The sequence below is a fragment of the Nylanderia fulva genome, unplaced genomic scaffold (genome assembly GCF_048542155.1).
Source record: "Nylanderia fulva isolate GAGA-0341 unplaced genomic scaffold, ASM4854215v1 Scaffold6, whole genome shotgun sequence".
Taxonomy (NCBI): Eukaryota; Metazoa; Arthropoda; class Insecta; order Hymenoptera; family Formicidae; genus Nylanderia; species Nylanderia fulva.
This window is the reverse complement of record NW_028190698.1, coordinates 1,812,337-1,838,174: the sequence shown is the minus strand read 5'-3', so window position 1 is coordinate 1,838,174 and position 25,838 is coordinate 1,812,337. Positions and strand designations below refer to the sequence as shown.

The following is a 25,838-nucleotide window of genomic DNA, read 5'->3' as shown; positions in this document are numbered from 1 at the left end:
GGCATCTGAACCAACTCGACTAACGAGTTTATTCATTATCAAGGATATCACGCAAGTCACAACAAATTTTACATGCGACTCTAATTACGAAAAAATTAATTTTTTTAAGTCATTTTTTTCGAAAATAAAATCTGTAAATTTATAAGATTATATATATATATATATATATATATATATATATATTTTAAGTATATGTTATATATTTTAAATAAATATATAATAATAAATAATATAAAAAATAATAAATATAATATATATATATATATATTTAATATATTTAAAAATATTGTATATATATTGAATATATTTATATAAATATATATTATATACATATATTTAATATATATTAATATAACTTTTTAATTATTTACTATTAATCATGCGTTTCGAGAAAAAAATATCAATTTTTTAAAGTCATGCATATTTTTTTCTCGAAAATAAAATTCAATATATAATAATTAAAATATGTCATTTACTTTTAATTATTTCACGAAGACTCCTTCCTTTGCATCGCATTTTATCTATCTACAGCTAGAATCTGGAGCGTTATCAGTTCCTCATCTATTCTGAGAATTTTTCGTGGTGAAGAATAATTTCGCAGGAGTAGTTCTCTTTCTCTCTTGATCGTTTCTAATGTTGACGTTTCAATTTCGTAATCATGCGTTTCGGGAGCAGCAGACCGATTAGCGAGAACGGGACGACTATGGAACCGGGAAAATATAACGGTAAACCTGTATCGCCATCCGCCAAAGTAGCGACAGTCTGAAGAGTTCATGCATGCTCTAGACTCTAGAGAATGAGGGAGACGGATTGGAGAGAAGGGGTCCTCCTCCAGTGCTGTCTTCGCACCTGTCAAAATTTATGTATAAATGCGCTCTTCAACAAAACATGCTCCTGCATCTAAGTCCACGTGAAAAAGTTTTCTAGTTACCTGGAAACAGAATTGCAATAATAAATATTTTAGAATTCTCGCGAAACTCCCCAGACAGCAAGCATACGTCACTTTGACGGCGATGACGTCATCAGATGTCATTCTGACGTTTCAGCTACTTGCTACTTGGGCCCTCATCATTTTACCTCAATCACGTGAAAAAATTATATACAAGTATATAAATAGCAATTAAAATTTTTTTATTACAATTTTATATATATATATATATATATATATATATATTATAGAAATAATATATATTATAGAAATAATATATCTAAAATTGTCGAATATTCGAAGAAAAATTTTTGAGAGGGAAAATTGTTTACCCGGGGATTTTTCCTAGAGACGATTTATGCCTATCTCCTTTTCCCTCCTCTGACTTTCCTTGGTCCGTTCCTGAGGAGGATTGCGCGAGAGGCGACGAGGAGGCGACACACGCATCAGCTCGCGATGGGGTTCGACGTGAACCGCTTCCAGGGCGACGTGGACGAGGAGCTCGTGTGTCCCAATATGTTCCGGCGTGCTCGAGGACCCCGTCCAGGTAGGGCGCAGTTCGTATCCGGATTTCGGGAGAGGAATCTCGTCGCGGTCCGTCTTTTATCCTCCTCTGATCTCCGTCTAACCTAGCTTAACCTAACAAATGTTTCGTCTTCCTACGCGTTGTGTTGTATGCGAGAGAGGAAACGAGGGAAATATTTTAATTTTTTTTTTCTCTCGAAGAGAAGGATAAGATTGAGAAAAGGAAAAAAGAATTAGAGGAGAGACTCGCGGATTTTTTGTCTGGAAAGTTCAGCAGTGCGCGATTGAGAAACTGACAGATTTGTGGCGAGATCTCGTGTGGTTTTGCGCGATGCACGCTTTCATTCAGATAATTAATAACTCGTGCGAGATGCGTCTCTTTGTTACTTTTTGGTCGATGTTTCTCATCTTCATTGCTTCCGTCATTGTTGTATCCCGCTTACTTCGAAATAGAGGCTGAGTATCCTTATATAGGTTAATCTGATTTTTCATTTTCAGTGTTTAGAGCTACTGTTACTTGTAATAGCATATTTGCAATAGCATACTATTACTTGTAATAGCATATTTGCGCTTATCCGTGCAATATTTATATCTCCTACATGAGTACTTATTGTTTCGAAATTTAACTGTTTTCTATACAATATATTTGTATATAAGATGTTGGAGACGTATAACTTGAGTATTTTCCATACTATCATCCATATATCATTACTAATTCTTGGAGAGAATCTTTGTACAATATTTGATTGTATGACGTTTTTTTTTTTTTCAACAGTTTATATGACTTTATTCTCCAAGGATACATCTCTCCGATCCATCTCTCACCGGAGATAATTTATATACACTTGTCTCTATTCTATGAAATTGTGGCAGCTTACGAGGACTTGCAGGTGAGCAATGTGTTGCAGGCACCAGTATGCGAGCACGCCTTCTGTCGTTCCTGCATCAACGAATGGATAAACCGTCAGCCCACTTGTCCCTTAGACCGTACACCAATTACGTCCGCACAGCTGAGAGCGGTTCCTAGGATTTAAGAAACCTGCTGGCCCGTTTGTGCATCAATTGCGACAACATCGTGTACGGGTGCAACGCCATCGTTAAACTGGACAGTCTGGCGTCGCATCTCGAACAGTGCGAGTACAATCCCAAGAGACCAATGCTGTGCGAGCAGGGCTGCAGCCTGATCATCCCCAAGAACGAGCTCAAGGATCACAACTGCGTGCGCGAGCTGCGTAATCTGATACAGTCGCAGCAGCAGAAGCTGGCCGACATGAAGCGCGAGCTCGGCGAGCAGCAGCTGCAGATCAACGAGCATAAACGCGAGATTCATCTGCTCAAGGACTTTATGCGTGCCCTCAGGGTGTCGAACCCGGCGATGCGTGCCATCGCAGATCAAATGGAGCGGGACGAGGTCGTCAGATGGTCCGCCACCCTTCCACGTGCCAGAGTTACTAGATGGGGCGGCATGATCTCCACCCCCGACGAGTTGCTCCAGGTTCGTTGATTTACTAGTCAACGAAAAACCAAGCAGTAAACTGACCTCATTTTGACATCTAATGATGTTAGTTTGACATCCAGTGCTTGATGTTATCTAAGTAAAATTATATAGATGATTATCTAGATGAAACGTGTCATTTTATCTTTATATAGATATAAAAATATGTATTATTTATGTCTGCATCTTACATGAAAAAAGTATTATCTTGAATAATTGTCAGATAATTTTGGTTTAGAATCATAGCATATAAAAGTACTTAAATAGTAGAACTAAGCGATAAAAATTTATAAATCAAAATGTGAATACATATATTTTTATATTTCTTTTATAATTTACATTGTTTTATAACTGTGTTTATATAAACAATCTTAAAAATAATATCTCAAAATTATCTAGATGAATCGCTATATAATTTCATTTTTTATCTAAATATGTTTAAAACAAACTCATCTTTATCTAAGATGAATTTACATATTTTTATCTCATCTTTAGCTAATTTTAAAATCATCTAAACAACACTGTTGATGTCTAATAACGTTAGTTTGACGTCTAATGGCGTCATTTTGATGTTTAATGAGGTATGCTTCTCAAGCAGAACAGAAAAGTCCAAACTAATCAACTTTGAAAACTGATATCATTTTGACTTTCTGTTCTATTTGGATATTTCGATGTAAACGTTGTAACTTCCGTGGATTTTGAGATTTTGCTTTTATTACAGACGATGATAAAGAGAACTCTGTCGGAGTACAATTGTCCGCCTCACGTGATCGACGAGCTGATGGAGAACTGCCACGAGCGGAAGTGGCCGCCCGGTCTGAATTCCCTCGAGACCAGACAGAATTCTCGACGACAATACGACAACTACGTGTGCAAGAGAGTGCCCGGCAAGCAAGCGGTGCTGGTCCTCCACTGTGATAACACGCACATGCCGGAGGATATGATGGTCGAGCCGGGGTTAGTGATGATCTTTGCGCATGGCATCGAATAGGGTCATTGGATATCGTAGATGAATACGACTATTGATTCAACGTAAGACAAAGCCAAGATTATCGTCAATGTCGTCTTGCAAATGGGGAGGGCTCGCATTTCGGAATTTGCTCCTTCATCATTTGCGACTTGACACGGATTGCTCTGGAGGATTGATTCGAGAAATCTGATCGTCAAGGACGGTTTTCTCGAATAATTTCTTTAATGTATTCGCTGTTGAAAATCCAAGATTACAATGGTTATGCGGAATGCATTCCGATGATGATAAATCGAAGCTGTCGAGCATACAAACACAAACGATGATGCGCACACCGTCGTCCTATGTGATACGCAACTCTAGAGGCGCGATTGCTACATACATACATTGAGTGGATCTGTAATCGATGCGGTAAGACGCTAAGTAACATCAAGTAACACATAACATACACGCGCTTGATTCAGCTTGCCGTCATCGATTATCTCGATCGCGCTCCTACACAAGAAAACTCAATCGAGTATCTGGATTGTTGCACTGTGATATACCACTTCGGTGAGAAACCTCCTGAAATTGCGTGATAAATGATCGACCACTCCTTTTTGGCCGGTCAATCGATCGAATTGTACATTTCTTTTCGTCGGCAGTCCGTTTATCAGTTCATTTCAGGATCGTTTACGGATACTTAGAAGTCTGTGAATGTTTTACTAATAATACTTTAGAAATAAGCAAAGATTTTGAAGGGAGAGAAAGAGAGCTAGTTATTTAATAATGCAAGCATGAGATCTCGAAATGCAGTACGGATTTGCTACGATGATTCGTTTTTAAACATTTGATGCGTGATGTCAAAAAAAGTCGTATTTTTCTCGCAATCTTTTTCTTACCCTTACTTTCTAGAACTTCTTTCCGTCAAAAATTCGAAATTATATTGTCATAGACAATCATCATCATTCTTTTTTCGCATACCGCACGAATCCAAGCATTTTCTAATGATTGTTGTCAATAATTGTTGAAGCACGCGAAATATGTAGCTTTATTGCTCCGAATCAATGGCACAATTTTACTTGTCATATCTTCATACTAGGGTGTCCTACCGTTTTGCTAAATAGACAAAATCGATTAAAACTTTGAAATATTGTAATCGAATTATCACTTGACATTGCGGTGAGGCACTCTGTATTAATTAATCATCATATCAATTAGCTTTTATATTGCACAACGCACTGATTTATGGTTTGCGAGTCGCGTAACGTCAAATGCTTCTTCGTGTAGTCGTTTCTTTTACCTTGCTATAATGTACTGGTACATAAAACAAGATAGGAGCCAACATATTGTTAGAAATCTATTTTTTTTATGAGAGAGGTAATTTTGTAATTTATTTTCACAACACAATAAAAGAGATAGGATAGCCATATTTAAATACGTTGAAAGGGAAAACTTCTCATCCTGTTAATTACTTCAAATAAGTCTTCAAAATAAAAATCATGATATCAAATACGAATATACTAAATATTAAAAAGCGAGAAAGAGAGCAAGAGAGAGAGAGAGAAAAAAAGAGAGAGTCGTGTACTCTTTTTTGTACTTTTTTGCCGATAAATTATATTGCCTGATAAATATCACTAATCGTGAAATACCGAACTTGGACATAAATTAGAGTTTTAAGCTTAATATTATACATCTTAGAGATTGTAGTAAGAAAATTCGCGATAAACACAGGCTGATTATATGCATATAGTATATATAATAATTATAATAAATCAGATTTTTACATATCATAAGTGATTTAATATACCTTATATTTTTATTTTTTTCTCACTTTGCGAACACTATATTCGCAATAAAATCGCGTCCTTAATTATATGTAACATGACTAAATCGGTCAAACAAGTAATACGTGTGACCTCTATTGGCAAATACAGCATATTAGCAATATATTGACGGAATGCTATTAGCGTTAGACGTTGCAAGAATCGCTTCCATAGCTGTGAATTATGGTTTAGTGAATGATGCTTTTTTTACACTCTTTCGAGACTTGAATTTTTCAAATATCAAACGCGATCATTACAATTTCTAACTCTTTTACAATAAAAAGATTCATATATGCATCATTTTCTAAATTACATTTACATGACATTTTTTAATCAATTATTTTTCAAAAGGTGTGATTTATTCTGTTGTTAAGTTGATATAATTTTCATTTTTATACAAATTCATTTTTATAATTTCCACGATTGCATTTTTATGAGATTGCATGTGATCTACGCTATATTCGGCACGATTTTTATGGCAAACACGCATTTATTCATTGCACTTTTATTAAAGTTCTCCTTTTTTATATTGCGTTATAAAATTACAAAATAATTTAAAGTACGATCATTATAGCGAAGCGGCATTGTACATACTTTGACGAAGAGACAAGTGTGATTTAAGAATGATGATTTTAAGTAATATTAAACGGTGTCACAAGACTGAATAAAAAAAAATCTCCGAACCGAAAACGAATTTTTTAGAATTTATTATGTATTAGAATTTGGATTTATTTACAAGATGTGCCGAGTGCGCGATAACGCACAAATATATTACAGAATACACATATATATATATATTCATAAAGAATAAAACGCTTATGAATTTTATAAATATTCTAATCTCGTTTTTGACTTGCGTCCTTTTCCGTATAAAATTTCCCATCTATATATATGTATATATAACTAAAATTTTTTTTATTAAATCATATATCTTTGGTATTACAAAGTTTCTTCATCCTGTACAAGTAACTTATTTTCACATAACTTTTAGGAAAAAATTGAGAAAATATTTTTCCTAAGAAAGAGAAAAACTAACGGATCTATATAAGTACAGATTTTCATGGATTTATTTCTATTGTTATCTTTTGCATGCATAGGCATTAATAGAGATTAATAAAAACGATATTTTGGAGAACAGAAAAGATGATAATTTCAGATTCAAATTCACTCTTTCGATCGTTTTAATTAATCGGACACACACCGGCGACGACTTGTCCATAGGCTCGCTCGGGCCTGATGCCGATGGGTTTCGAGTTGATCCGAATGTTCCTTATGCAACCGACGTATTGAGCCTGTGAGGTACTGCCTTGCAGTCCACTTTTCAGCAGCAAGTGGCCACCGATGTATATCGGCTGCCGTGACATGACCCTGCCCACATTTTTGCCACTAATTGAGGGTGGTGCCGCGTTGTGATCAATTGACAGCACCATCGCGTTCTTCTGTTTGACAGCTGTTTAAAAAAAAGGACAATAATCGTAAAACTAGTCGATTTAAGATTAATCTAGATTAATAAAAATAAGTGGTTAAAAAATTAAAATTTAAAAGGATTTTCGAAACTGATCTTTTTTACACCTTGTAACAAACAAAATTAAATATGTGTAACTTTATACCTTTAATATTGTGCCAGCTACCGTCGCACAAGAAGTTTGGTTTCGTTGGCTCATACGAGGTCTCGATTAAGCCCTTTTGCGTCTTTATGAGGAACTTGATGGCACCGTTGATCATCTCTATCACGAGATAGTCTTTCTTACCGTGGATTGATAGCAAGTGTCCAGACGTTGAGCGCGGTTTTATGTCCATCTGGATGTCGAGTTGGCCTATATCGTTGAATTTGTCGACTGAAAATTAAGATTGTTTTGAATGATAATTTTCGATTAACTATACAAAAATGTTTTTCTGAGATATATCGAACGCTCACCTGCTTTGTACAAGTTACTTCCGTTTCCTGGGAAGAAAAAGAGACCAGACTCGGCTTCCTTCCAGCAAGGTATTACGCCTACTTTCTCGGATGGTTCTCCGACAGTTTGTCCATTCAACATGAAATTTGCTAGACAACCGTTAAACGTCCTATTGGTACCCTGGAAGAATTTTGAAAGATTTATATCAGACACTTTTGCAATCCTTAAATATTTTTTTTCAAAAAAATTAATCTGGTAATCTCACAATATTTGTATACACGATATTGGATATTTCCGGCAAAACGCCACCCACGAAGAACGGTGGATTGACGTTGATAGTTGTGCGGTCTCCCAGCGAGTATCCCGATATCGGCTTCTCCTCGTCCACAGTCAGCGAACCAAAATTACCTTCCCTTTTGAAGACCACTATGTGCCACTTGTTGTCGTTGATCTTCTTTTCGCTTTCCAATAACGCTGATCCGCTTCCGCAGTTGAATACATAATGAACCTTAAAGAATATTCCACGATAGAGATGAGCAAGATTTTGCTGTGTAAATAAAATTACTTTCGTTTACCTTTCCGTTGTGCACGTACACGGCGATCAAATTCACGTTATTGAGACCGGAAGCGTAGAATATAATTCCACTTTCCGCTGTTGTCTTTATATCGATCTGGAAGTCGTAATCGTCCTTGTATCTTCCCTTCAGCGTCCTATATTCTAATCTACTGTTCTTCGCGACACCTAAAAATAATTATTAATTATTTGCAAAAATTTTGTAAGATTGATTTAACATAAATTTATCAAAATTGAATGTAATATTTCCATCTATGATTTTTTTCATGATTTAAAAAAAATGCATACCAAATCGCCAAGAATTTTTGACATCAGAATCCACTACTGGGTAATATGGCAATTTACATTCATCGACAGTTTGAGGCTGCTGCGTGGTAGCCGTGGTAGTGACATCGTCTTTATCAATAATTCGCCCTTCTAACTTAGGTTCTTCCCACACATTGTCATCTTTGTCTATATCGACGTCTACGATGTCTAAAAGAATGCATGTATTTTTATTATGTATTACAAGTACTCGTAATAAAGTATGACTTTAATTTCCTGAGAAAAATCATTTCGCTTTATTATTGTATAATTTTTAGCTTACTGATTTGAGTCGACGATTCCACCGTATCCTCGGAAACCTCCGATGGCAATAACGGTGGCAAAAATTCAGGTTCAACGACCGGAGGTAAGGCTAAAATAAACGAGATCGAAGCAATTAAATATAGAATATATGGTTTTTAAGAATGATTCACAATAGTGTAAACATACAGCTCTGTAAAATTAGCACTCCCAAATACGACAAACAAAACTTTTTAGTGGACAAACGTGGACTAATCTTGGATAATCGTTTGGTGCTTTGAAATTAAAGAAATCTTTTCATGAGGTGCTAGTGATGAAATTTTTTCGAAAACCTTTTTTTTCATAACTTTGTTTTGGAAGGTGGACAAACAAATGCTATCAGAATTTTATAAAAATTCGCATTTGGGGGTGCTATTCACGGAGCTTAAACGTACGCGTCTGTTCACCGCCCTTGCACTTTCCTAGGAACGCGTGCGGCCTCTCAGTCGTGTTAGCGAAATTGATAATGATCTCGCTGTTAATTGTCGCGTCGCCGATGCAGCCGACGAAGGGCACAGCGTCGATAGGTTCGACAGTCAAAACAGTCAATGGCAGTCCGCCGATGTACAGACTGCCGTAGAGGAAGTGCAAAGCTGGCGGCGCCGAGTCGGTGCTGTAACTCTTCATGTCATCGATGTCAAGGCTGAGAGCCGATTCGCTGTGAGTGGCGGTTACTACGTGCCACTCATTATCATTGAATTTGACGTCCGACGGGTTGGTCCTGAGCACCTCGCCCTGACTGTTGAATACCAGTTGGCCATCTATCAGCGATAAGAAACTGATGGCCGCGTTTCCTTGGTCATCGTTGGTCGCGTAGAAGATCAAACCATCATTGGCTAAAGTTCGGAATTTAAGATTCACTTGGAAACCGTTGGATTCCAAGTTGCGCCATCTCACGTAGCCGGGTAGATGCTTCTCGAAAGAGACGAGGCTGGCGAACTGAAAGAGATCATTTCAAGAGTTAACGATAATAAGGCGAATAATAATTCGAGAAGTTAAGAGTTCCTCAAATAGAAATTGTCCAATTACCCTGACTGGACAACCAGGCATGACTCCGAATGCCTGGACATTGCGAGTGAGATCGACTGAAGTGTCTAGGATATTAACATTGTCGATGCAACCTTCGAAGCCGCTGCTGGTGACTGACTGATAATGATGCTTTGCGTTAGGTGGATATCCACCGAAATAGATGTGATCCGATGTGGCTAAAGGTTTGGTGGTTCCTTTCTCTTGTCTTGAAGCGACCGTGTGGTCATCGATCTTGAGCGCACCCATTGTGTCTTGTCTGATGGCCTCTAAAGTGTGCCAGTTACCATCATTATACTTGTCGACGGATTTCATGGTAATTTCACCCTCGCCAAGATCAAACTGATACAACACTCGGCCTTGTCTCATTTCCAGCGACAAGAATTGTCTGCCTTTGCCCATTAAATAAATCAGTCCGTCTTCCGCAAAGGTTTTAAAGGATAGTTTGATGATAAACTTCCTGATGTCCAGTGTAATCTGCGAAGCTCTTTTACTGAGAATCGCGTATCCATGTCGATCAAAGCGATATCCTCTGCTCGGCGCAAAGTTGATGAGCTTGTCGCGCTCGAACGCACTCTTGCGATTGTTTTCGCCGTCGACAAAGTTCCAGAAGGACACCGGTATATCGCCTATTACCAGTTCTTCCATCTCGCCTTCGAATGAGGATGCAGTTACGGCGTCTTGAATGTGGAAGGATGACGGATATCCACCGACAAACAACTTCGAATGTTCGTCATCCACGTTGAAGATGTAATAAGAGCCCGATAGTACTCGCTCCTTCTCGTATAACATGTCCTTGCCTTCACCGATATCTTCGCGAACAATCAACTTAACGTTCTTGCCGGTCCTGGAAGAGGAAGTTTAAGGAACATTGATATAAATTCTTTTTCCGAATCAACTAAAGCTAAATTAATCGATGCTAACCTTTCGATAATTATCTGCCGCCATATGTTATCCGATACGAATCTATTATGAATTATCCTCTCGGGCCCAGAACCCAAATCGACTATAAGCACAGGATATCCGCTCTCGATCAACAGCGCCATAAAATCATGCTGCGAAATATAAAATATTGTTATTATTTTTTTCATCCACATTTGTACGATTATTTCATCAGATTCGCCATTGGACTCACCGTCTTAGAGCGCGGTAATTTCGTCTTTTCCTCGTTGCCGAGGTACAACAGAAAACCGTTGGTGTTATTAGTCCTGAAATACAGGGATATCTTGGTAGATGTGGCTACTAACGGCAGATTCTCTGGATTCTTCAGTTCCAGAGTGGTGTTCCTGTAGAAGGTCAAGCCAGTCTTGTATCGATTTGCTAGCTCTCGCGCGTTTGCGATCTTGTTCCTCAAAGCCTCGATCTTGTTTTGCAAATCGTTCCCGATCGTATCAATCGATTTTTGATTGTCATTTAAACTGTTTAATAGACTGGTGATATTTGGCATCACTTTGTCGACAATATCTAGCTGCTTATTTGCCTGCGAAATGTCGCGGATCGACTCCGACGTATTCTTTGACAACTGCTTCGTCTCCCGCAGATCTTCCGGAATTCGATCCACAATACCGTTCATGTTGTCGATGGCAAATATGATATTGCGTTCCACATTCACCGCTTGATTCATGGCGTCATGCGCGACTGAAGATGATTGTGAAGGAATATTGCTGAGGATCCTAGAATTTCATAATTTCATTTATATAAATATTATAACATACAAATAATTAAATATTTTATTTGTGACAAAATGAATTATATAAAAGTCTTTCAATGCACTTATTTTTTACAATATACCCTATTATAATATATATTTAACCTTTTTTAGTAATTTTATATATTTATAAAAATAAATAAAACTTCCTCTTTTTTGAAATTAAAATAATGAAAGAAATTATTGTACTTGTCGACAGAATCGAGAATCTCCTTATTGCGTTTATTTTGATTGTCGATCAGAGTCGCGTTGTTTCTTGCATCTCGTAATTCATTCTCGGACTGTTCTGTTGTATTTGTTAGAGCGTGTTGTGCAGCAGTTAACAGCCTAAAGCATTCTTGCCGAGAATCTAGCAGTTTTTGCTCGATTCCACCGGACTAAATAAATAAAATAATATACATAAAAAATTAATCAAAGCTCCAATTTAATTCAAATAAATAAATAAATCAAGGTATGATAGATTATACTGAGACCCGTACCAGCGATGTTGCATTCTTAGCAGCGATTGCAGCGTCGTCCGCAGCATCTCTCGCGGCTTGAATCGCGATTTCGATGTCCCTGTACGCCGAAACGGCTCTCACCGCATCAGTATTGCGAGTGTCAGTTAGCAAACTGTCCAGTTCCAACGAATGATTGTACAAATATGCCGCATGAGACTTAGCCTTCTGTACCGGCTCAATCTGCTCGATCAACATTTGATCGTTCTGGACGATGGTGTTGTTCAGCTGAGCAGCCGTGTCGGCAACGGCATTGGTTTCTAAAAGAGACAACAATTTTTCCATCACTTTCATAAGCATTTATCGACAAAGCTCATCGAGAAGAAGTGATGACACTTACGCAGAATATCAATATTTGCTTTAGCGTCCTCAAGAAATTGGCTGGCATTTCTGTTGAGCTCTTCGCCGGCTTCTAAGTCTTCCCTTGCCTCGGCCGTAGAGTTTTTCACCACGTCCAAGTTGCCGGTCTGCGCTGCGATTCTGTTTTCCCGATTCAACTTATCGACCGCACTGGCCTGTCTTTGAGCCGTCTGCGCGATATCTAGCAAATCATCCATCTTGGCGCTGGCGTTTTTGATCCTGTTGCTGAGATCGAACGCAGCGGAGCTCAAATTGTTGACCGGAAAGTTGTATTGCTGCATCTCGGAAACCAAAATGTTGGCGTGGTCCGCTTGATCCACAGCGTTATCTCGGAACTTGATGAAGGAGACGTCTTTGATCTTCTTTAGAATCTCCTTCGCCTCATTTAGCGCATTGTCGACCTTGGCGCCTGTTCCTAATTCGATATTCAACACCAACGATTGCACTTCCGATACGATCTGATTTACCAAATTGATCTTCTGTACCACGTCATCCTCCAGAGTGTTCATGTCTCGCAGCGTGTCCTCCGCGCTGTCCTTCCACTTGATACTGTCCTCAGCGGTGAAATCAATCTGTCGTTTCTGGTTGTACACGTCGTGCTCTAATCGTTCTAGTTTCGCCTGTAACGGCAGCAAATTTGGCCGACTTGGATCCAGCAATTCAACTTCGGGATAAAGTTCGTTGGCCGTATCGTTGATAAACTTGAGTCGCTGGTTTGTAAAGTAACCTTCTGCAACAGTCTGAAAGTGCATTGAAATACACCTTTTAAATTATATATATATATATATATATATTTTTTTTTTTTTTTTTTTTTAATGCATATACATATAATATTTACAAAAGAGATATGATCATTTTTGCTTACACTATATTCGCGTGAGATAGGCTGCAATAAATCTTCCAAATCGTCCGTGACATCCAGAAGATATCCCGTACAAGAACCGCAGGAGAAACAACCCTGTGCCGGAATAAGCACGTGTCGATATGGGCAATGGTCACACTTTTCACCAATCACACCAGGTAGACAAGTACACTGGCCGGTAGTTGTATTGCAAGATACGCCGACGGAATAACCAGTATGACATTCGCAAGCTAAAATAGATAAATATGAAACGATTTTAATCTTAATTCGAGCAAATTTCGATTAATCGTAAGAAATTATTGCTCAACATAATTGAAGGATCTAAGATTGTCTAGTAATCTAACGTGATTTCTTTGTGCTTCTATAAAACTGAACGATTTATAAGAACAATCAACTAATTAAGTAACTTAAGAAAACAACTTTACATGTGCATCCGTCCAGTCCGTAATCCCAATATCCCTGAATGCACTGGTCGCATCTGCGACCGGTGACGCCCGGCATACACTTGCACTGTCCCGTCTCGTCGTCGCACTGACTGCTCTCCGAGGCCAAACCACAATCACAGAGCCTGCAGCCTTCGCAGCTGCTGAAGCCATAATGATCGGGCGCGCAGCGATCGCATTTCTCCCCGATCACGTTCTCTTGGCAGAAGCATTGGCCGCTGTAGCTGTCGCAGTGCTCCATCCCGCAGTCGTCGCACATACAACTGCGACAGTCCTTCCGCTCCACGGCGTCGCCGAAGTAACCGGGTGCGCACAAATTGCACGCCTCGCCGTAGGTGTTATTTAAGCATTGTAGACACTGGCCCGTAATGCTGTCGCACGAGCCGATCTGGTTGGTGTCGATGTTGCCGGAGCACTCGCACAGTTTGCAGTAGTCGCCGTATATCTCAGGATTACCGTAGAAACCGGCGGCGCAGGCCTCACAACGTGCACCGTAGTATCCAGGTAGACAGTCGCAGCTTATCTTATTGCCTTCGTCGTTTACCTCGCAGCCGGTGGCAAAATTGTTGGAGGCGACTGGCAGCGGGCAGGCGCAAATCAAACAATCCGTCGGTGTTCCCACTGTGGCGTTACCGTAATAACCCTGTTCGCAGAACTCGCAATGATCGCCGATGGTGCCGTTCTTGCAATTCTGCGAGATATTAGAGAAAGAGAATTTAGCTTCCCCTTATCAAAAATATCTAGGCATTTTATTCCAAGAAGATTCGTCTCCTTCAACGCACCTGACAGATCCCTGTGTCTACGTCGCATGTAGCCGCGTGACCGTTGCACTGACACGGTGCGCAATATCCTCCATACGGTCCTGACTTGACTCTGTAATATCCTGGTGCGCATTCTTCGCACGAAAGTCCTTGGTAGTTGGGTGGACATTGGCACTGCTCGACGCTGCTGGCCGGAACGCTATATTGAGCCGAATATTGTTCCGTTGTGACATCCAAAGTTGCGTACGCTAATCTGTAAAGATATAAAAATAAAAAAGAATAAGATTGATTCATCAATATGATCTTGATATATATAAAACTGTCGCGGATACATACGACGCGATGAGGCTGGGATTCCAGTATGTAGCACGCACGTATATTCCACGTAGATTCTCCAGAACCACCATAATCTGTTCTCTTGTAGCGCTGAGTCTGTTGCTAGTTAAAAAATTAGTCTCTACGAGATGGACGGATGATCTAAAGTTTACAAAGGATGGCGGCTGTTCGTCAGAGTAGTAGAACAAAGTCGTGTCGGCACCCTGAAGAACCACATCGGCGGCGCTGACAGCCTTGCCGAAGGGTCCCGTACTATAGTAGACGGTATAGTTGAAGTAGCCGCCGTAGGAGGTCAACTTTTTGCCAAGATAAGTCTCGGGCGCCGAGAAATAGACAACGTTCTCGAAGGTGTCATTGGCGGTGAGTGAGACTGTAATTGTAGTGGCGTTCTCCGCTGGATAAGTCGACAGAATAGTGAAATTGCCGTTCTTGTCTGTGGGCGCTACTATTTCCCAATCGACCATGTCCATGAGGTGAGTCCAGTAAAGGCTCGCGGAGGCGCATCTAGTAAATGACGATATTTTAATTATAAAAGATATATAATATATATGTAATATTTTTTCTAAGCAACTAATAAAAGTATAGAAAAGAAACTGAAAGTATAATCATAGATAATAATTGTAATGGCAAATGCCAAATGTAACAACCTGGTGGTTTTGCCGAAGCAGAAACACTTGGTGCAGCCGTCTTCGTTGTTGGCTTGAATGTCGAAGGTGCCTTCACGGCACACGTCGCACGCCAGGCCCTGGACGTTCGCCTTGCAGAAGCACTCGGCTGTGTACTGATCACAAATGTCACCGGTGGTGCCACGCAAGTCGCAGTCGCAGCGCTCGCAATACGGGAATTGCGAGTAGCCGGCGTGACAACGGTCGCACTGACGACCCACCACATTCTCCTTGCAACGACAGCCGCCATCGAGCAGATCGCATTGCAGGTCACCGTCCAGGACGCCTAGAGGCGAGCAGTTGCACTCCTCGCACCCGATAATTGGATGAAATCCGTAGGTGCCGACCTCGCACTGATCGCATCGGTGACCTGTCACTCGCGGCGGACAGATACATCTACCACTATTTGGCTCGCAGAGCGCAGGACAGTTGCAAGGTCTACATCTGGGATAGCCATAGAAACCGGTTCGGCAAATCTCGCATCGCCTGCCTATAATATTCGGTCGGCAGGGACATTGACCGCCGAATTTGTCGCACTCGAAACTGGTAGAGCCATCGACGTCGCAGTTACACGGCAGCGCACCGTTGTTGTAATTGGCCGTGAGCGAAAAGCTAGAATCGCGGCAGAAGCCGTCCTCGGTGACATTGATGTAAAAGTGATTGCTACCGCAGCGTTTGATAAACTCCTTGGTCCGATCAAACTGTAGCTTGTCGAGGATCTTTTCATTGTATTGATCCGCCGGGATCACCAGGACATAGTCCAGCCAGATGCCGCGGCCGTCGCCGGGCTCCTTCAGTGTCAGTACAAAGTTCTCAATCAACTGGAATCTAATTCCATCACCGTCGATCTGACGTACAATGCTGCGGCAGCCGCTGTTACTGGGACAATGGGACACCGGCACCTTCGCTTCATAGAACTTGCCATTCTGCACCAACACGTCCAACTCGAACTCAGGATGATCTGGTTGATAATACTGTATCACGAAGACATAATCTCCCTGGTGAGATACATTCGCGTGAATATCCACCATCGCATCGTCATCACCCAAATAAATCAATTTAGTAGCGTTATCGTAAATGCCAGAAGGTCGATATTTGGCCTCGAGAACGTCGCTAGATGTCTCAAACTCGATTTTCTTGGCATCGGCGGCGCCAGGGAACAGTCCCTGTACACACTTGCCATTTTTCCTTACACATGTGGATTTGGGTTTCACGTAATCCAGCGACCACTGATAATAAGGAATTGCCACTATCGAGTCGATCGCGACATTCGAAGTTGGCTCGCCGGTCAGCACCAAGCTGACATAATTTGATGGGAAGTTCATGACGGCTACTTTACCATACGCATCGGTGACGACTTGTCGGCAGGTGCTAGTATATCTGCAGGGGTTTAGAGTGACTTTACCCTTGCCAACAGTATTGGCCTCGATTAACAACACCGACGTGGCCCGCTCATCTCGCGGAGTAACATAAGTCACCACGAGAACATGGGGACCAGGTTTGCTAATTCTCAGTTCAAAGTGGATCTCCTCTTGCTGATTATTAATAAGCGGTACCTCTTCCTCGTCGATCTCCTGCAGAGTTTCGCGATCAGTGAAGTATTCGGTCAATGGAATTCGGACATCGTTCTTGCTGAGGAAGCCCCCGCCGCCGTGAACCGAGTCAAACCGCGTTAGATTTGGATATCCGTAGTGTCTGCAGAGTCCTTTGTAGCCGACTTCGCAGGGCACGTTCACATCCTGTGTTAGTATGCCACCCTCGTAATATTCAGATGGTAATAGAACAAAGTAGTCGAGGAACAAACTCTTTTTCGTAGCGATTTTGATAGACCAATGTCCAGGATCCATCACCATGGGTGAGGGATGATTACCATGCGCTCCGGCGACTGTTACGAAGGCCGGTTGGCTGGTCGGTTTGAAGTTGACTTTAAACTGTTGCTCTACTTCGGACGGATTGTCAGGGGTGATAGTGATGGTGCCGAGGATCGGCTCGTTATTAGGATTCACGTAGCGCAGTACCATCCGGTAGAGTGAAGACTTGCCGATACCTACACCTAGCACGATCTCGTCCTGCAGGGTGGAAAACACGGCGTAACCTTTCCAACTGAAGTCTGGGAAGAGATCTTCCGTAAAGCCATAGCGGACGGCACTGCCGCTGGGAGTTCTGCCGTCCTCGGCTTCGTATTGATACTGGTGAAGAGTAGGGAAATAGTGCGCCTTCAAGGGTTCCTTACACGTTAGACCCATCACCCGCGGTTGGCAAGGACATTGACCAGTCTGCTTGTCGCATATCAGATTCACGGAACCACCGATGTCGCAAGCACAATCTTAATAAAAAATAACGAGGATATATTGCATTAGATATTTAATTGGATTATGGAATAGAAGGTAGTTGATTCGACTTACCAGAACAACCGAAGAGATTGCTTTCCTGAAGATTGTACGTTCCATCGACGCATCGACTGCATCCTCTGTCTGTCACACTGGGTTTGCATATGCACTGTCCGGTCTTAGTGTCGCACTCGCCGATGCTGCCAACGACTCCGGGAATGTTACACTGGCATTCTTTTAAATACAAATATATATATACATTTATATAACGCTTTATGTAACAAAATAATTATAATATAAACCTTTTCATTCATATCATATACACAAACCTTCGCAACCATCCGGATTGTAAGGCTGCAGATTCCAATAGAGCGGCTTACATTGGTTGCATATCCTGCCCTCGACCCGGTCCTTGCACTGGCAAAGTTCACCGGGCGGTAGAGAGCCGCAACCTTGAAAGGTCGCAACTATGCCGGCCGGATCGCAGTTGCAACCCTCGCAGGTGGGGAAGTTGTAGTAACCCTCTTTGCATTGGTCGCATCGAATACCATCAAAGTTTTCGCGGCATTGACATTTACCTTCGCCATCACAGGACACGCCGATCGAGCCGTGGCTGTCGCAATTGCATGCTGAAGTCAAAAAATTACAAGAATTTTAATTAACAATATCTATATATTATATACATTAATTATAATTATATATATAATATATATATGTATAGATATAGATATAATATTAATTAATTATATATATAATTTGATTCATAAAATAAAATATAAAATAATTAAATAATTTAGAGATTAATAAGCTACTTATAAAGACAATAAAAAATACTAAATGTACAGAAATTCTTTTGTATGTAATAGACGTAATTCACATACCGATGCACTCCGGGTATTTGTAATATCCTGGACTGCATTGATTGCAAGTCCTTCCGGCGAAATTGGCGAGGCACCTGCACTTGCCTGCAGAATCGCAACTGACGGTTGACGAGCCGACGGAGCTACAGTTGCACGGTCTGCAATTGGGATAACCGTAATATCCGGGAATGCATTGGTCGCATCTAACGCCGCCGTATCCTTCCTTGCACAAACAAACACCGTCACTCTTGTCACAAATACCAGGCTCCGTTCCGCGTGCATCGCAATTGCAATCTGCAAGTTACAAAAAAAATCATCCTTAATATTGGCGTAATATATATTTCTAATTTTATATATATATATATATATATTGCTTCTAAATTTATGCGCACTCTCATAGAAAAAAAAACTTTATTAAAAATTATCAAGAAAGTTATTTAAAATAATTTAAACACCTAATTATTTTTTTAAATATCTATATGTATCGGTATAGAAAAGTATTTTATAATTATAATTAGGAAGATGATGAGAAAGATGATTATCATCGGAAGCAAATGCTAAATTAAATTATATTATTGGAATTGATAAAATATCAGTCTAACAATATCTACCATACTGTAACTTTTCATGAAATGTAAAAGTAAATTAAAATGATAACGTACATGTACAAAGAGGATAATTGAAGTAACCATCTTCACAAATGTCGCACGTTCTGCCGCCATAGTTGTTCTTGCACGTACAGTTTCCGGATACCACGTCGCAAACGTCGTTCAGGGCGCCCAGAGGATTGCAAGCACAAGCTGAAATTGTAATTATCTTCTAAGATAATATTTGATCTTGAATTTTATCGAAATACAATACAGATCTTCGAAGAGATTCACTCACGTAAGCAATCGGGGAACTTGTAAAATCCCTCCGCGCAGAGATTGCAATGGTGACCGGCGTAATTCAGCTTGCAAGGACAATAACCGTCCGTTGCTTCGCAGTGATAACCATCGGTGCCCTGTAAGTGGCACTCGCAGGGTCGACAAGTGGGGTATCCGAAGTATCCGTAATTACAGGAGTCGCAGTTCGGTGGTGCATACTCTTCCCGACATTCGCACTTCCCGGTGGAGTCGGCGCAGTTTCCGGTCGAATAAAAGTAATCGCAGTCGCAGGCTAAATTGAACACGCGATAAGTCTTGTAAAACTTTGAAAATATCGCGAATCAGTTCCTAGTTCACTTAAAGTGGACTTACGTTGACATACGTCGGTCGCATTGAGCGGTTTGTCACGTGGCCTATAAAACCTCGGCTTGCAGCGGTTGCAATTGATGCCCTCGGTGTTGTGCTTGCAATTTTGACATACACCACCGCCCTCATAATTACCGTGAATGTCCAGCGACAAGTGCTTTTCGTCCATCTCCGGATCATAGATGCACTCGTCCGAGTGTCCGAAACAGTTGCAAGCTGCAAAATAATTAAATATGTATTTAAATAAAAGACAATTTAAAGAAAGATAAATATTCGAGGAAATAATTTCATATTCATAAAAAAACATGAATATGTTGCTAAAGCTAACTAATTTACCTTCAATAAATACATTTGCTGTTGCAAAACAATTTGTTATTATAGCGAAATATTATTTGCCGATTCGGCAAAATAATTTTTGAAGTAAATAAAAAAATTAGCACTCTTTACAAATTTTACTATTGCAAACTCTCTATTAGAGCAGTAAATTTTCTTTCCAAGTAAGAAGTAAATTATTTCTTACGTTCGCATATGAATTTCTTAGATGCCGTGGACTGCCGCCACTTCTTCTGCTCAAAGCCCTTGCAACAAGTCGCGCACTGAGGTCCGCAAGTATTGTGTTGGCACCGGCAGACTAGTTTCTTTGGCATATTAGGATCCTGAATGTCGCAGATGTCCGCGTGTCCGTTGCACATGCAGCGACCGCCAATGCTGATATCCTTGATTGAATAAAAGTACTGCAACAGGCAAATGACATTTCTAAAAATCGAACTTATATCAGCAATAAACATTAAAATTAAATATTTAATTTTATTTTTTAATGCTTTCTCTCATCATCATTCTTATTATATTATATTATTTATTATATTATTTATTATTTAATAAGGAAAACAATTAGATATTTAAAGACAAGGCTCGTGTGATATTATAAAATTAAGATTTAGAAAGACAGGGCCAACTATAACGATAATTTTAACTAATAATGTTCAAAAGAATTGATGACGTGGAATGGGCCGTCAACCTGTTCTACTAACAACAGGGAACTCGTTTACATGTTTTTTGACATAATCAAAAAGTTTACCATCTTAACTAAAAAATGGTTAGCCGATTAGAAAAAATATCTAATTTAATAAATGTTATAAGCGTAACCCAATTTAAATTCATCGACTTATTAAACCAAAATGTTCATTAAAAAATAGACTCTAATGCGTAATATGTCATAATTTTTCTTAAAAGAATTTTTATTGTTTTTATATTTACTGAAGAAGGCTGAGGTAACAGCCGAAACGTTTTATTAATTTTATTATCATTGTATCTACTAAGAAATAAATCAATTATGTGTTAACATTACATCTCTCACTAATTTAATATGCTCGTTATAGTTGGCCCTGTCTTTCTAAATCTTAATTTTATTTATTATTATTATATTATTACACAATATATATAAAATAAAAGTTGCGTAAGTGAAACCGCACTTACTCTCCTCGTAACGGTGGGATCCTGACGAACGACGGACATCAGATGACCTAGCAAGTTCTTCGTCCTTAGAAAGCGGAAACGGACATTGGTCGCCCGCGTCCATTCTTGCAGCAGGGTCGAATTGAAGTAGTGCTTCGCCGAAGGTCGGTTATTCAGGATCGAGATCGGGATTTCGCCGCCCTCGAGCGGGACAACTTGCGAGAACTCGGTTGTGCAGATCACGCTGTCGTCTCGAATGATCGGTTTGTGGCTGTCGACGCCGAAATACGTCAAACAGTCGCTGGCGGAATCCGAAAAATATTGCCAGGGCGACCAAGTCTTACCGTAGTCCTTCGATTTCTCCAGGATCCAGAGTCCTGGCCGGGGAGAGTTGCCCATTCGTACGTAGACATAAGCTACATGAAATTCCTTTCATGAAACAAAAAATCAAATTTAAAAAAATATAAGTACACATCCAAATGTTTGAATTTCACCGATTAAATTTCTTTCATTTCCTTAATTTTAATTTAGCCTTTATATCTTTTTTAAATAAACATTTATAATTTTTTAATTTTTCTTAAAACATTCTTATATTGCGTTAATTGTTACATTATTTTATCGCTTAATTTATTTGAGTCTTACAATTAGACCCATTTTGTGCGTTCTCGTTATTTCAGACAGAATAATAGGAACCCAGAGCAAAAGCCGAGAAGACTGAATGCCAGATGTGCAGGGTTGCGATGCTTTAAGAACTTCTACCGAAATATCAAGTTGCAGACTTAAGAAAGAGAGAAAATGAAGAAAAAGAGAGAGAAAAAATTTATTTTCTTTTGAGATAATAGATTTAAAAAATTGTAGAGTATATATTATTATATATATTATAATGTCAGGATAAATGGGAGACGAAATATGATTTAAAAAATCGCTGACGCAGATAATTTAGTGAAGGGAGAGAAGAGATGAATAAAGAGAGAAAGAAAGAGGAGCAGACACGGTAAAACATCGGTGTAAATGAGCCTTTCTAAGAAGATGATTAGCAGAGTGACAGCCTCCAGTGCGTTGCAGCTATGAAGATAAATTGTACTCGTGATAACAGTTATTAACTATGTGAAATCTGACTATATTACTTGCTAATGAAAATTATGCGGAAAAAAATATCAAAATAATTTATATTAAAAAAATGAATTCATGCGTAGATACAATATAATTTAGTGCTTATAATTACTTTTATTAATTGTAAATAAAAATTAACTAATCTTTTAATAAAAAGATAAAATTGGGAAGAAGTTTTAGAGAAAAAATATGCCATAATTTTCAACAATTAATAAAACGATGACATTGTTGGAGATGAAATAGTTGATATAATTTTCTTTCACTTCTCTCTGTTTATGAAACTCGAACTTGCCATCATTCTCCGGAAGTGGATCTTAGATAAATCTTCCCACTTGCAGGAAAACGCCTACTCTACACGATAGAAATATTTATGTCGTCGATAAAAGAATCGCGTTTCTCATCATTTCCTGTCGCTTCTGTCTGAATGAACGAATCTTTTTAATACGCTACCAATAGTTCTTGTACAAACTTTTATATGACAAAAGTTTATACCTGTCCCAGATCAATCGTCAGATTCACTTCGTTGTACTTCATCCCTCTGGATAAAGGCGGCGACTGCCACCAAGTTTCCATGCCATCAACCGCATATTCAGGTGGATGTCTCTTCTCGGGATTATCAAGATCACAATAATCGCATACCTGAAGAAAAGCAAAATTTATGAAGAAAAGTCGCTATATTATGAAGAAAAAAATCAATTTTGATCGAATCTAATTTAGAACATGAATCTTGAATATACTTTTCAGAAAATCCACAATCTATTATAAATATATTCATGCAAAATTCGAAATAAAATTTTATTTCTAATTTTATATATCGTTTAATATAGAAAACACATTCTGAGAAATAAAAACATAATGTACAATATATATATATATTATAACATATTAACAATATTATAATATATTAAGATATGCGGGATATATATTGAGATGCAACACATAAAATTATGAACAGATTTGTACCTTGAATTTTTATCGCAGATTATAAATATAAATTTAAAGTTAAAATAAAATAAAAATGCTTTAGAAACTTGTCATTTGTATTTCATCCATATTGTGCTATATTATATTTAGAAATATTTAAGTATGAAAAATCGTTCAAAGGGCAATTTATGGAAGAATCAACAAATAGATATGTGGAATAAGTTGAGATTTTCTCTTCTAAATCTATGTGGACCATCCCTAACATCAGAAAGTTTCTTAATTTTCGACGGATGAACGATTGGATGTTATCGAGAGGTCATTCCGTATCTTCTGTTTTATCAAACTTCTCGTTGCGGTTTCTTCTTCTCTTATTTGTACAAAGAGGTAGAAAAGCTGATAATGTACATCTCGTATGATCGAAATATTATTACTAGTCCAGAAAGATGTTGAATCAATAATTTGATAATTAATAACGATACAAACGCGCGGAAATTGTTAATTTTGATAATTATGCATTATTAATCTCGCGAGAAAAATGAAATTAATACATGCATCCAGCAAATATCTGAATATATTTATATCCATAATATAAATATTTTTTGTTCTTATTTGTGACGATGAAAGACTGCTATGCTTGCAGGAAATATGACGCGATCCTGATGAGAGTCTATCGCATTCTTCTAACACAATTATAGATCCTGCGGACTGGTTCTTAGCCGAATTTTTTTTTACAGAAACCTTGTAATCGTTCTTTGTCCTGATGTGCCGACAAAACGCTTGTAAGTTAATACGCGAGCATATTAATTTTCAGAGCAGTCAGCGACTATGCTCGAGAAGATTACAATTGTAATTCGCAGAATATACAATTTATATATAAAAAAAAAAAAAAAAAAAAAAATATTTCATCAATAATGCTATTTTTAATAAATATTAGCTGAGTGAAAGTATATAAAATTTTGATTAAATTTTTGCGGAAACATTTTTAAAAATTTTGTCTCAGATTATTAGAAATATAAAATAAAGAATTTGGATGTTTTAATGGCACGTAAATTTATATATATTAATAATTAATATATATACTAAATATAATTAAAGAGATATAATAATGTCGTCGAATTTTTATTAAAATAGGTCCGATTTTTCCAATTTCTTGGTAAGTTTTACTTGATAGGTAGCATATTTTCATCTCGTTTCTAAGATAAGTTCTAAAAAAAGATACAAAGATATGCTACCTATCGGGTAAAACTTATCAAGAGGTGAAACAACCGGCCCACATACTTTTGTATAAATATATATGTGCGTGTGCGCATTGATAAAAGCTGATCTTCTATAAATGATTTCATTCATGCCCCCTGCTATAAACGATTATTTCTTATCGTAATTCTAAGACAGAGAGACCACGAAAGTATGTTGGGCAGATAATTATAAATGTTTATACGAATGTTATATATACTTTGATTATAGTTTCCTGTATGAACGTGGGTAAGAAAGGAGATTAGTTGAATAAATCGGGTCGATGCATCAAAGATGATAAACTTTTGGACTGGTAGGATCTAATAATAACAGATAATTTGGTACAAATATTAGAGACACGGAAAATATACCACTATTTCTTTTGATAACAAATATATTCATTATAACCGATAAGTATTAATATATTTAATTGTATTAAAATACAATCTTAGAAATTTTAATAAATTATTGTATTTGAATTTAATTTAAAATGCAAGAGAGAGAAAGAAATATATGTGGATCTTTTTATTTATTAATCTGTATCTCTGGGTAAAATTCAACCTCTAATAATAATCGATAAATTTATTAATTCATATACATATAATTTCTTAGATATTAATAAGTTTATCGATATGACATATAGAGATAAAATAATCCATAAATTTATTAATTTACATATAAATATATATATTATTAAAGAGATTATGTATTAAAAATATTGGAATAATATATTGTTAAGAAAATATCTCTCGCTATATATCGCTTCTTGTTTCTTATCGCTTGACGCTTACCTGACCCTGGATTAGATTGATATTCTCGTCCTGATCGGCGTTCGCGCCGACAAGCTTACAGTAAAGCTCCGGACCGGTGGTGTCGACGCCGCACGTAGCCGAGGCGATGATTTTTTTGCCCTCGGCCAGGTTGAAGTACGGCGGCGTCAGGATCTCGCCCCCGGACAGCCGGACGACGACCAGCAAGAGGCCGGCGAGGACCGCCGGTGAGCGCATCCTGCCAGCGGCAGAAGGAGACACCTCTCTCGAGCTTCTTCAAGAAATCTGCTCCTTGCTCCTCACTCTCGTTTTCCCTCCACGCACTCACTGCCGCACTCTCTTTCTCTCTCTTCCTGTCCCTTGCGAGAGAGACTATGATGCTTGCGCGCCTTCTTGATGTCGACTGTCCGGACCAAACCGGAGTTTATCCAGTGCCGTCGACTCGCCGGATGAGAAGAGCTCGGTGGG

General features: G+C 38.7%; 2 protein-coding genes across 2 annotated transcripts; one reads left to right on the top strand and one right to left on the bottom strand.

Moving 5' to 3' along the window:
* Positions 1–1,319: 1,319 nt before the first annotated feature.
* Positions 1,320–6,560, top strand: elgi (E3 ubiquitin-protein ligase NRDP1 elgi). The gene is given in 5 exon segments (XM_029315071.2): positions 1,320–1,438; positions 1,440–1,475; positions 2,344–2,479; positions 2,482–2,948; positions 3,670–6,560. Coding segments are annotated over 5 exon segments (963 nt in total). The 5' UTR covers positions 1,320–1,384; the 3' UTR covers positions 3,940–6,560.
* On the bottom strand, positions 4,881–25,803 carry LanA (laminin subunit alpha). Its single transcript, XM_029315040.2, has 29 exons — positions 25,392–25,803; positions 22,936–23,082; positions 21,352–21,759; positions 20,396–20,609; positions 19,882–20,091; positions 19,529–19,801; positions 19,306–19,443; positions 18,665–18,937; positions 18,113–18,412; positions 17,859–18,017; positions 15,436–17,779; positions 14,789–15,292; positions 14,474–14,705; positions 13,674–14,382; positions 13,252–13,478; positions 12,367–13,126; positions 12,009–12,286; positions 11,719–11,906; positions 10,957–11,494; positions 10,746–10,876; positions 9,825–10,668; positions 9,191–9,734; positions 8,779–8,868; positions 8,481–8,666; positions 8,194–8,360; positions 7,884–8,126; positions 7,639–7,798; positions 7,331–7,558; positions 4,881–7,170 (listed from the first exon to the last, which is right to left on the bottom strand). Exons 1-29 carry the CDS (start codon positions 25,605–25,607, stop codon positions 6,902–6,904), a joined length of 10,980 nt encoding a protein of 3,659 aa, XP_029170873.2. The 5' UTR covers positions 25,608–25,803; the 3' UTR covers positions 4,881–6,901.
* Between the last annotated feature and the right edge of the window lie 35 nt (positions 25,804–25,838).

Excerpts from the sequence above, each read along its gene's own strand:
- LanA (XM_029315040.2), bottom strand. The coding sequence starts at position 25,607 with ATGCGCTCACCGGCGGTCCTCGCCGGCCTCTTGCTGGTCGTCGTCCGG. Across the intron at positions 23,083-25,391 it reads TCAATCTAATCCAGGGTCAG|GTATGCGATTATTGTGATCT; the intron begins GTAAGCGTCAAG and ends GCTTTTCTTCAG. Across the intron at positions 20,092-20,395 it reads TAAGAAATTCATATGCGAAC|CTTGCAACTGTTTCGGACAC; the intron begins GTAAGAAATAAT and ends ATTATTTTGCAG.